At 52.9% G+C, this 12,969-nt stretch overlaps 1 protein-coding gene across 1 annotated transcript; it reads right to left on the bottom strand.

Annotated features, from left to right (window-relative positions):
* Window positions 1–3,203: 3,203 nt before the first annotated feature.
* Window positions 3,204–6,182, bottom strand: gal1 (galactokinase; the record flags this gene model as incomplete). Its single annotated transcript, XM_006961245.1, has 2 exons — window positions 4,565–6,182; window positions 3,204–4,149 (listed from the first exon to the last, which is right to left on the bottom strand). The coding sequence occupies exons 1-2, from the start codon at window positions 5,197–5,199 to the stop codon at window positions 3,204–3,206; spliced, it is 1,581 nt and encodes a 526-aa protein (XP_006961307.1). The 5' UTR covers window positions 5,200–6,182.
* Between the last annotated feature and the right edge of the window lie 6,787 nt (window positions 6,183–12,969).

Raw genomic sequence — 12,969 nt, 5'->3', positions numbered from 1 at the left:
GTAATCCGAAATGTGTATAATCTCGATTCTCATTCAGGTATGGGCCCCAGTTACACATGTATACTGACCCAGGCGTCTAGCTGCGCAGATGATCAAGATGCTGGAGAGTCGAACGCGCCCTGGCAACGCTGTACCATGACAGCCAAGAGCATCTTCTGGTCAAGAATGACAATTTCATTTGATACATGATGATATACTCCGAAGCCCCAGGAGATGCCATCAATAAGGGGCAATGACTGGTGCTCCGGACCGCTACAGCTAGTGGATGACAGGGACAACTGGACTGGTTCCCGGAGGCATATACAGAGCTGGATTACGCCTCTCTTTCAATTGAGAACTAGGTGGACCAATGATGCGAGACAGAATCGGCAACCACACGTCTGAGAAGAAAGGAGATCTTGCCAGGAGGAATGCAGACTACGTTTGATACGGAACAAGAACCGAAGACGGAGAACGGGGTGCTGGACCGGAGCAGGCCTCAATGGAGGGCACCTTGTCACCGCCGACGCCCCTGGTGTCTCGTTATGAACGAGATGACTGCCATTTCCCGAACAAGAGAAAGCGTCGAGATTGTAGATGGACCCGCGTTGTGTACAGTATTGGTGTCATGCCGCTCCAGTCCCACGGCGGGCAAATCAGGAAACCACCTCCGGCACTCGGCGTTGCTCGGCGGTTGAACATGTGGCACAGATGCCGCAGTGTGTGTCGTATATGGTGGGCAACGGCACGCCGAGATGCTGCTGCAACTTCTTCTGCCTGCAGTTGAGCCGTCACGGCTCGTGTGGCTCAGCTCTTTCGATGGCGAGGGACTGGGGCCAAAGATTGGCAGTAATACATGGCTATGCGTGCTTTTGCTATCGTGGCCATGTCACCGTCCATGCTTACCGTGTGTCTAACTAAATAGCAAAACAGTTGGCCTGGTTTAGCTGACACAGGAGACGCCAGACAAGAAGAGGAGGCACCTCTGTTAGTGATTATCCCTTCTCCATATTTTGTTTTCGGTTTTCGCGCCTGGACTGATGATTCTCCTGGTAGTACTACCTGTACATCCTCCGCATTACCGACCGCGAGGTCCGCTAAACAAGCGGCAAGCCCGCCGAGCCCAGAGATGGAAGTGGTAGCTCCTTGATGAGCCTGCTAAGCCTTACAGGTTCCTCTCCGGTGGTTAGTCCAAACAGCCATTTGTTCGAAAGAGGAAAGGCTGTCGAGCAGATAACATCGGAGGCTGAAGAGGCACGCCCCTCGCGAACGAAGTCCAGGCGGTTTCGACTTCGGCGTTACTCTCAGGTCGTTGATGACCAGGTCTTCGTACCAATGGCATGTTCTTTAATAGACCTTATTGGCAATCTCCGGCACATATCCGAAAATCAAGCGTCATACGGAGTATTATCTCTGGTATCCAGGAGTTCTTCCCATGTTCAACGAAGCTTGGAAGCTTCAGAGTAGCAACGGTCGTTCTCTTCCTTGTCATCCCCACCGTTCCAGCCTTGGTGACACCGCGCTATTCCCGGACCCCTGTTGCTTGCCATGCTGCCGACAGCCATCCGACCCTTTGTTGACGATTGTATCTGGACAAGCCTCTCATTTCCTGGACATATGACTGACCAGACGGCTCGATATTGAAAGTTCGGACAGATTGCATATCCGACGCAAAATATTTCCTCCAATGGACGGGCAAATAGCGACATTTTAGTTTATTTCCTCACCCGGGCCGGTTTGCTCTCGGGAGAAGCCGTTTATTACTCTGAGGACATGTAACAATGTCCATTCCTCATGCGGATAACACCCCATGTGTGGTATCCTATGAATCGTCTGGGCATCCCTGAAGATGGCAACAGGGCAGCAGGTTGCAACGAGACAGAAATAGGCCAAACGCACGATAGGAACCCAAAAGTGTCTCCGCATTGGATGCTTTGATTCCCCCCAGCCGAATCGCTTGGACTCCAATCGCTTCTTTATTTGACTGCATTTTACTATATGAACGGTTTTCTCAGTGTTCTCACAGCCGCAGCGTGGTCTTGCCGGCACGCTTTCGCCCATTTCGGCAGTTGTAATCTCGAGGTTCCTCATCATGAGGCGGAATCCGCCTTTCCCAGAGCAAAAGAAAAAGAGTCAGAGGGGGAGACAGACAGAGACGGCAGTACGCTCTCCGTTATGCGACGCTTATTCGCTACCGAGAGTCTTTCCCCCTTCCCTTTTCCTTGACACATTCTTCTTTTTTTCCTAATTCCCTTGTTTGCCACGCTTCTTGAGGGGTCTTGGCTACGAGATTGACTTCTTCTGTGTGGGGTGGGCGTGTCAGACGACCAATTGTGGTAATAGTATTCCCCTTTCCAAATGCTCACCAGTCCCGGGTTTTGAAGCCTGGGTGTGTGTGTGTATGTGTGTGGCAGACAAGGGGTCGAGAGGCCAGGAAGGAGGGTGAGGGGGAAGGGTGTGTGTGAGAGAAAGAAAGGTGAGCGCATCAAGGGACCGTGTTCCCGTCTCATTCGGGGCCAGACAACGCCGTGCTAGTGAGACGACTTGGCTCTCTTGCCTTTGTTCTGATACGGAATGGCTCCCCCGAAGGAGTTGGTTGCGGGCCGTGTTTGAGGCAAGTGAGGCGACGATGAAGCTTTTCCTTTGCCCGTGGGTGGAAATAAGTTTTTGGAGGGACTTTTATCGTATATGTGATAGAACACGAGAGAGGCAATGATTGGGTTGGCTTCATGGGGCTTCTTGGTGAGTCGCTTTTTAACCCCCCTCCCCCCCCCCCCCCCTTTTTTTTTTGCCGTGTCTCAACAGCACAACTACCGGACCGTGCAGTCAGCTCACAGGGATTCCAGGATAAACTCATCGGCTCATTGTCATGATGGACGAGCTCAACATCGTGTCATGCTTAGGGGCCTGCCTGTTGGAATCTAGCATATCAGCAAGGTGGTCAAGCGCGGCTTTGTTACACAAGAGATGTACGTGTAAGTCGTGTAAGTTGAACCGGCGAAACAAGTACGTGGAGCCCAGTGTTGTGTATTCCAGATTGACTGCTTGCTTATCATATTCTTGTCTAGACAAACGACTCTTGGTATGTCCAAAATATATCATATCAGCGGCTTGAAGAAGAACGACTGGATCCATACTCCATTGCGGACTCGTTCACATTACTTGTGTGTCTTTTTTTGTTGTTGTTTTTTTTCGTTGCCCACCCTTTCCCACCCTTAATTCCTTCAACTTAGTTGGCCTCCCTCAACTATAAAGACGGCGCTCCCTCGACCGGGCCGGCTCACGACCACGGCCTGCTCCTTCTGCTCGTCGGTCAGGTCCAGCTTGGAATAGTACTGCTGCTCCAGCGCCTCCTTGACGGCCTGCACCTTGTCGGCCGGCACAAGGTGGACGCTGCATCCTCCCCACCCAGCTCCCGTCAGCCTGCTGCTATAAGCCCCTGCGCCACGTGAGATGCGACATATCTCGTCTAGCTCGGGGCAGCTGCACTCGTACAGGTCCCTGCACGAGTCCTGGGTCTCGTTCATGAGCCTGCCCAGCTCCTGGTTGAACTGGGTGGTGTCTGTCCGTCCCGTGTGGAGGGGCCCCTCGAGCAGGGCGAGGAACTGGACGACGCGTAGCGCCTCGGTGAAGACGTGTAGGGCTCGCTGCCTGAGCTTGAAGCGGTCGGCGCGGACGGGGAATCTGGACATGAAGCGCTGCTCTAGCTCCGGCACGGACATTTGGAGGACGGAGGCGATTTCCTCCCGCGTGTAGCCGTCCTCGCGGGTCAGCGTGTCCTTGGTGATGTCTATCAGCCGGCGCAGCTCCTCCTCCTTGGTGAGGCTCTTGGCGGCAGCGTAGTCTGACCCGCCGTTGTGGTAGAAGAAGGCATCGTGGAACCCCTGAAGGCTGATGCCAAGGGGGCCTGCGTCCTGTGGCAGCTCCGTGCCGGGTGGGTTGAGCTTGGCATGGAGGTAAGCAGCCGCAAAGCTAACCTCTACGACACGGAGGTTGTAGTGGATGGGTCCAGTGACATGCTTGTTGGAGGTGACGAATGATTGCGCGATCACAAAGCACAGCTCGGGCCTTGTTGGGGGGAACTTGACGGGCCGGGCAGACAGGCTGGGGGTGAAGGACACGAATGTGGCGGATCCCTGTTCCGAGAAGACGGAAGCAGCCTGGTCCATGCTGTGGCGATGACTGTCAGCATTGTACTAGTAGTAGTAATAGTATATATGCGATGTTTAGGGCGAGGAGATCTGGTGGTGCGATAGTAGTAGTAGTAGTAGTAGTACAACGCTCCTGGTCCCAGGTTTAAAGGGGGGTTAGGGGGGGATGGAGGAGAAGGGGGAAGAGGAGGGGTGGGAGGTGTGGGCTTGCTGCCTGCGTTGCTTGCTTGCTTACTTGCTTGCTGCAGGACAAGCGGTGGAGTACATGATAACGCAGGAGGTGATACTACTACTCTATGGAGCAGCAGATACGTGTATCCACCTGCTGCGAGGAAGATCATGGGGGATTGCGGGTGCAGATTATACGGGGTGAAGGCAAAGCAGACAACGGGGGCCACATGGCAGCCGAGAAGAAATCACCAAAAGACACGTACCCTCCGGAGTTGACGCCCACCGCGCGCTCGCTGACGATGGCGAGCTCGGTCAGCTCCTTCTTGTCGACGGCGCTCTCGCCGTTGGCGGCCATGACGGCCAGGGCGCTGGCGGTGACAAAGGCGGCGCTGGAGCTCAGGCCGCCGCCGACGGGGACGTTGCCGTCCATGAGCACGTCCATGTCGCAGGGGCGGAAGTCGGGGCCCCTTTTCTTGTAGAGGAGGCCGAGGGCGCCGCGGAGGCCGCTCTTGAAGTAGTTTGTCCACTCGAACTTTGTGGAGTCGATGTCGACGTCGGCGCCAAAGGGCACGTCGAAGTCGGCCGGGGGGAACTTTGCGCCCTGGACGTTGCGCACGCGGATGGTGAAGGCGGCGGCGTCCGGGGCGGCGGGCTTGGTGGCGACGGCGATGAGGGCGTCGGCGGTGATGGCCATGGGCAGGACCGAGTAGAGCGAGTAGTCGATGTGCTCGCCGATGATGTTGACGCGGCCGGGGGAGCGCGAGACGAAGCGCGCCGGGCGGCCGAACTCAGTCTGGAACTTGGCCAGCAGGGCGTTCCATCTCGGGGCCTCTGCGGCGAGGGCCGACGGCGGGTAGATGTCGGCCAGGGACGTGGCGGTTGGGACGGGGCCGGACATGTTGGGCGAAGCTTTTCCTCTCTCTGAATCTCTTTCTCTCTTTGTCTGTCTGTCTGTCTGTCTGTCTGTGTTTGTGTTTTGTGATTGTTTGAAGCGGTCTCGATACGACGACAACGAGGACGACGAGAAGAGAGTAAAAGGCGCCACGATGCGAGGCTTGGGTATAGAGATAGACAAGGTAAGGTAGGTATGCGAGGCTGTTCTTGATACCCCGCAGTGGTGTTTCGGAGAGATGAAGATCAGGGGTTTCTTTTGCGCTGCCCTCTATGACGTATGCAGGCAGCTCCGGAGTCACAAACAGAACACAGACGACGTGCGATGCGCCGATACGGACGACAGAATAGGTGAAAGAATTGATTAAAATCAGAAGACGATGAAGCTCTTTACAAAGCAATTGTTGAGGGTAACGGGGAACGATGTGTGCGATGAGGTATATAAAGCGCAGAAGCATGTGATGGTCAAGAAGTTGGAAGGAATGCTAATTGCAACAAAGATGCATGAACACGCGATTAAAGTACAAGTAAATTGGCGATCACTTTGGCGTGAATCCTGTGGGAAGAAACCCCGCTGCGGATGTTGTTCGTTTTGCTCGGCCGTTTTGCGGGGGCCACAGACGGGGGAAAGGTGGGAGGGGAAGGGATGTTGGTTTTTTAATGCCCCAATTCTCAAAAGTCCGGTTTTTTGCTATAAGCGCACGAGTTACAATGAATGATGGCTGCTGGTTCAAAGGGGAAGAAGAAGCTCCAAGCTGATTTGGAAGTCGTTGGTGATGCAGGCTGGGAAGGGGGATTGTGTTTATTCTTGTGAGTTCTTGGGAGTGGGATTTGTCGCTTTAGGTGTAAGTGAGAAATCCCGCTGGATTCCGTGGGAAATTCATCGGCTTTTTGCGACCATGTCGCGCCGAGAGTAATTGCGAGCTCTATATCTGCTGGACTACCTACCTACCTACCACATTTGTCACCCTCTTTTTTTTTTTTTTTTATTCCTTCTTGAGATTGTGTAGATACAACAGGAGCCTTTCTTTTTTTTTTAGCCTGACGGAAGATTATTCGGGGGAGGATGAGTTTCAGATTGTCTAAAGACTGGCAGTAGATGGCGTAGTGACTAAAGGCTGGTTTTTGTGGTGTCGTGTGTTGAACGCAGGGTAGGTCTGAACAGCCAACTACCTACCTTAAATAGCAGCAGAAAGTTGTGAGCTTGACGACGACAACAAATTCTCCAAGCAATCTATTTCAGAACTTGCCCCCCCCCCTCTTGCTGTTTCATTTTCAGTGCATTAGATACATGTAATATGGGGAGTATCTGTGCCGCATTGGGGATCGTGTCGCTGCTGGCAGATGGTATGCGTATGCTGGGTATAGGTCTTAGGCAGCAGTAGTTGAAGTAGATGGCCTGCGAAGTATTGGCCTACGAATGACAATCGTACAAGTAGATGCTAGAACTTACTCAAGGTAAAGACAAAAGAAGACTATAAAGAGATAATTGAGCCATTTCCTTTTTCTTCTTCCTGATAATCCAAAGGGTTGTTCAGAAAGGTAGAGTCTATTTGTTCTTACCCCTATCGCCCCATCACCACTATCATCAACATCACTTGCAACTACCTGATACCTCACGCAACGAATCATGCATCTCGCAAGCAAACCCCACAATCATACCAATCTTCAACTCGGCATCTTCAGAATTGATCTCCGCCTATTACAGTCTCTTCCTTCAGACGGCGAAAGTTCATAACAAATCGAACAGCGCCTGCCAAAATACATCCCAACTTAACCTCCCCTCCCCAAGAGCGCCGAATCATCAATATATATCCCCACAAACGCAGTTCTTCACAAGGACAATCTTCCGAAAGGGGGCCATCTTCGCTCAACGAATCACCCGGCAACCGGCACTCTAAACCGTGAGCCAGCACCGACAACCGGCAGTCCCAGCACCACAGTCGATCGCCACCAGGCATCATGCGTTTCCAACGCCGGCGGCGCTACTGCTGCTGCTGCTGCTTCCCGGTGCCAGCAGCGCCTCCAGCATCAAACACGGACAAGGGATTGCTGCTCTAGCTGGCTGCTTGCTCCTTTCCTTGTGTGCTATATATCTGTTCTTCGTGCGTCTGCAACTGATGTACTGCCACGCCCTTTAGCCTCTTCTGCCCCTTTTCCTCGCGCTGTCCGGACAGAAGTTTGGGTTCTGTTGCCACAATTTGCAAAAAAACACGGGTACGTGTACCAACCCGTGATATCACTGTTCTTTGTCTTCTCAAAGGCCCCAAATGTCGTACTTGAGCTGTCTAAAGCAGTTGAGAAACCTGGCCCGGCGTCTATCAAGGGGGTTGTCGCCCATGCACGTCCAAACGCATCATCACTTTCGTTCTCTTTCACCCCCTCCGTCTTGTGCTTTACACTCCTCTCTTCTTCGTCTCATCCCACCGACAATATCCTCAGTCAGAGTAGAGCACCAGCAATGTTAATGTCGGTAACAAATACGATCGGACAGATTTCTGGCCCGCCACAAAGGTCTGCTTCAAGATGACGCTTTCACCTGGCGGACGAGATGGTCTCGGGTACTAGTATGAGCCCGGGGGGGGGGGGGGGGGGGGGGGGGAAACCAGCTGCCGCGGCCGTTGATGGTTTGGAGCTGGTCTACTCCCAGGGGGAAAGACTATTCTCGCAGACAGGCGTGTTGCAGGGTGAGCCCAGCAGCGGGACAATGCCGAGCGAGGTGCCGAAGGGAGAGACGGTGACAGGTCAAACCCCGTTGCTGCGACGAGTTGCCACTTCCATGCTTAGAGGGGGGAGTAAAACTATGTACGCCACCATCAATGCTGAAATCCATAATAACCTACCAGCTCAACCTGAAAGATCCGCGAGCTTCAGCGGTACCACGCCCTCATGAGCTGACACTGGACCCTGTCGTTGTCGTTTTTTCGTGTTTGCGTTCTGTCACAAGAGGAAGAAAGAGAGGGAGGGGGGCTTATACACATACTCGCGCCATTAGTACTTACACCGGGGGTGATTGCTCCTTATCGAAACCATCCTCGAACCACTCTGTCGGGCCAAAGAACAAGCCAAGAACGAAAAAAAAACCCACCGAGATGGCCCCTTGATTCTCCCCTCCGATTCTCATCGCCAAGGTTTCCGGGGTTCAGACCGGGGATAGGGAGGAAAGGCAAGGATAAAGGGGGGGTGGACAACGTGAGTGTGACTTTGGGTGAAACAGGGGGTGCGTGAAGTGATTTTCCCCTTCTTTTACAAATCATTCTTCGAGGGGCTGGTGGATAGGCATCACTTACAGCTTCTAACAGAGGTATAGAGCAGAAGCACTACTACAGCTGGTCGTCTGCAGCAACTACGCGAAATAGGGGAATGGTATGATTGTTAGCTTCTTCTAGGTTACTGTACAACGGCAGATGAACTAGAGACCTTGGGAAGATAAAAATAAAAAACACTAAGATGCTTGCAAACAGGGTCCTTCTGCACAGGGGATAGTCATACCAGCAGCATGTACTTCCTCATCAGGGGGGTATGTGTAACCGGTGAGCCGTCTCGGTGGCGGTGCAAGGATATCATCCAGCAGCCGAAGGAAAAGCACAGTTGATACACCCCCTCCCCGACCGTCTTCCCTGACCGACGCTTGGTCCAGCCGATGATGGGATAGACGGCAAGGTTCAGGGGTCTGCGATGCTTTCCCCAGTTCGTCGTTCGTGTCTATCAACAGAGATAGGTCCGCAGTCGTGCCAGCTGTGTGAAGACGGCTTGCAATGATGCCGACGTGAAGACCGCGGAGTAATGGGTGTGTGATAGGTCAGTCCGCTTGAAGCAGGTTAGTATTGCGAGTTGGACTGAGCTGCCAGTTGAGGGCGTTGCTCAATGTGACCCTGCAGATGGATCAGTACTAGATAGGCCGTCAGACTGGCTATGAACAAGCACGCAAGCAAGCATCATCCCCGTGATAGTTGCCGTCCGATAGGGAGTACAGTTACTCCTTTAACCGCTGTACTGTGCTTCATTAGGTATCGACGCCATTGACACGAGTTAAGCCTGCCGTAACCCGTGCTCTCCCAGAACATCACACGGCAAAAAGAGACGCTTCTCCTGAGCCCCTGGCCCGACCATTGCACAAAGTCGCGGAATAGGTTCCTCGTCGTGATACCGCTGCTGCGGACAAGCCGCGATAACCATCCTGGCAAGCGTGCAGATTTCTGAGTCGGCGATTTCGCTTGCTTGTCATCGGGGTCCTTTGAACCCCCTTGCAGTTGCGGCTGCTGACATTTCCCCAGGATACCGACACGGCTGGCTGGATCCTTGACGTCTATGCAGGCAGGCAAACAGGGTCCAGAACAGTGCGATAGCATGCAGTAATACCCAATGTAGGGGTCCTGTGAGCTGTGCTGGCTGAGTGTCTTGATGCTAAATTAGGTATCTCCTGTGAGATTCGTAAGAGCTTATCGGGAGGAAAGACATATGATGTTCCCTGCTTCTGCGGCGTTTGCTGTGTGAGTGTGTTCCGGGGGGCGAAAAAGCGTCGTAACAGCGCTGCAACGAGTACAAGTATGAGGCGACTGCGAGGATCAAGTTCATCCTGTTAGTCGATGCGTGTACGGCGACTACTTGTTTGCAGCTTCTTCCCGAATTGGTATGTCATGTAATGCCCCATTGAGTCGTAGCTGGAAGAGGAATCTGACATGACTGACCAGGCCGACTCCAAGAAAGCGTTTCTGTTCCAGACAAGGTAGATAGCAGGTATCACTCGGAGGACAGAACGAGAAAACCTGAAAGTCGCTGTAACACCTCGTAATCCCTTGTGCTATGCGAAGCCGCACTGCATCATGCTGTGTAACGTAGAACAATTTGGAGAAAGGGACAAAAGAACCCGCCTGTCAGTGGGCACAAGGCTGGTTGTCGATCATTCCGATCGCCGATACCATTGGGCGGCCGGCTTGGCGGGGAAAGACGGCGAATACCGAATAGTCAAGACTACTAAGAGGGAACGAGGAGGCCAGATGGAGATGGGGCTCGACGGTGCAGATGAGATACTCGTAGATAGGCGGCAGCTCCTGTTGTGTTGCTCATGCCCCTCGTTGCCCAGCATCGTGAGATTTGTTGATGCTACCCATATTCACCTCGCACAGGGTCGGTGAGCAGCTTCACACGAGTGATAAGACTTTGAGGCTGTACACACAGCCGTCTGCTTTGTTTTGCACTGCATGTCAGCAGTAGCACCTTGGCAAGCCCCTACCTTGTCCCTTGCCTCACATGAGCATCGTGGCCACCCGTGAAACGAGTGCCACTGATAAGTGAGACGTCTTGTTCCGCCGCCTACCAGACGAAAACCTGCTGACTGCTTCACCACGAGGCAACGACGAGACATCAGACGTCACACCCGTCTTGACACCCCGAGGAAGCAGTCATTCGAACGGGCCACGTTGGCGATGATCCGACGGCTCCAGCGCTAAAAGCATGAAATTCATGCACACAGTATCGATTCTCGTCATGGCCATCAGCCAAACAGAGTCCGTCTCTATTGTCCCACCCACGTTTTCTGGCCTGACTGGGGGGTACATCGACCCTTTCGAAACTCCACTGTTGGATCTGGAAGACCCATGGGATCGCCTGTGGAAGGACAAGGGTGAGATGGTGTGTGTGATATATTACGAGAAATAAAGAGAAGAAGAAGAAGCTGATGACAAAGTCAGAGGGAGCAGAAGAAGACGATGAAGAAGAAGGATATGGCGAAGGAGTAGGAGCAGGAAAGGAGACGAAACGGAGAGGAACTGGGTGATGACAACAAGACATGTCTTCGTCATTTAGTCCATCTTCAGCAGCTGGAGAAGGAGAAGCTCAATGAGTGCCGGATGAGTTGCTCCCATTTTTGTCAACTTCTGCGGCATTCTGACGCCGAGAAAACCCAAGCAAAATGAGGGGTACCAGCTGATGAGGGGCCAAAAAAAAAAAAAAAAAAGAAAGAAAAACAGAGAAGGAAAAAGGCAGTGGAAACGAAAAGCTGCACAGTGCCACAAGACTCGCTCTATTGCTCTTTCTCTTTCTTTTGGCGCCGCATGACAGACAGTATGAAATAGGTAGACAGATTTAGTAGTAGCAAAGGAAGGAACACGAGTAATGGAGTTCCTTCCCGTGCAAATCTCGGGCCGTACAGCACAGTACGGCAACAGCTCAAACTTAATCTGCCCTTGCCTTTCCTTTCCTGCTGAGCCAAAGTGCCATCTATCCGCCTTGGCTATAGGTATATAAAGCTGACCGCCCAATTTCCCCTCTTCCATCATCTTTTCGCTTCTCCCCTCCAAAGCAAAACCTGCAAGCTCTCACTTCAAGAAACAGCCATTTTTTCTTCTTCACACTTCTTCTACCAAATCAACAACAAATTCGACATCATGGGTGGTTGCGGTTGTGCTGAATCTGGCTCTTGCGGCTGCGGCTCCGGCTGCACCTGTGACAACTGCCCTGTGAGTAGCCTTCCATCTCTCTCTCCCTCGCGACTCGAGGTCTTGATTCGATCGTGGACCATAGCTGACCCATTCCATCCGCAGCACAAATAAACAAAAACCTGAACGCTTCACAACCAGAGGCATTGACAGTCGACCCATGTTCCTCCACAACTCCGTTCGAGCTCGATACGCCGGCAGCGACTCGATCATCATTTGACCGCAACTACATGATCAGTATGGTGGATTGTGGAGGACTTGAGGGGCTGAGTGAGCGGACGACATGAGAAAGCAATAAGAGTAGCACAATCAAGGTGTTTCATTGCTCACACGCTGCCATACCCTTCCGTGACCGTAGCATGTATGACGCCCCGACTGTTGTTTCGTGAAGAATGTGACACTATACAAGTATGTACCTAGGCAGACGCAAGTTCCTGGATCGTGAGGTGTCGTCGATGGCGAATGGCTGGGTAAGGTGTGTTACACAGAGGCTACGTTGCGTCGTTGTAGATTGCGATGCATGTCCGCGTCCAGTGGATGCACCCTCGTTGCAGCGAGTGTGTGAGGGAAGAGACTGGCTGAGGTACTGCTGTAGATGTCAACGGGAGACGTTGCTGACGCTTTAGAATCAGTCATAGGTAGTACCTTATTCGCATTCACTACTTGACATGATATCATTGCAGTGGGAGTCATGGCAGTGCTATGCCTCAGCTTATCTTCTACCACGGACAACAGCATCAGAAAAGATCCAAGTCTTCACATAACCAGTCAGTCCTACGATATCGTCAAAGTACTGCGTGCTCATGCATCGTCAAGATTTGGACCTGGAAGCGGAACTCGGGTACCGTATTAGGTACTTCATGGGAACTTGGGTACCAACGCACCTGGCACTTGCTGCCAACATCATCAGAGCCCTGATTGGCCCGGCCCACGCCTTCTGTGGGCCGCTCTGACATCAATTATCGCTGCCTCGTGGTTGGAGAAGAAGCTCTGTCACGCCTTCGAGCGGCTGATGCCTCTCATTTCAACGTTCTTTGTCCTCCGCACGCCTCAGCAAAATCTACGAAATCGACGACGATAGCGCCTCTGCACAGCAAAGCACTTCTCCAGATATCCCTCACCGGTCCCGCGACCTTGTTTCTGACATCTGTCGAAGCCATCGCCTCTGCCTGCATCGCCCCGCGCTGCGCCAGCTGTTCCGCCGCGCCCGCGTGCCTCCATCTTAAGCGCAGAGATGATGCTACGATCACAAACCTAAGTCTCGCATACGGAACTCGCTATCAGCCTCGACACGAAGGAAAACCGAGATCGAGGGGACCAGCGACGAATATACAGCC

This window comes from Trichoderma reesei (genome assembly GCF_000167675.1).
Source record: "Trichoderma reesei QM6a unplaced genomic scaffold TRIREscaffold_1, whole genome shotgun sequence".
NCBI lineage: Eukaryota > Fungi > Ascomycota > Sordariomycetes > Hypocreales > Hypocreaceae > Trichoderma > Trichoderma reesei.
Note: the sequence above shows the minus strand (reverse complement) of the source record. Positions and strands in the feature narration are given on the sequence as shown.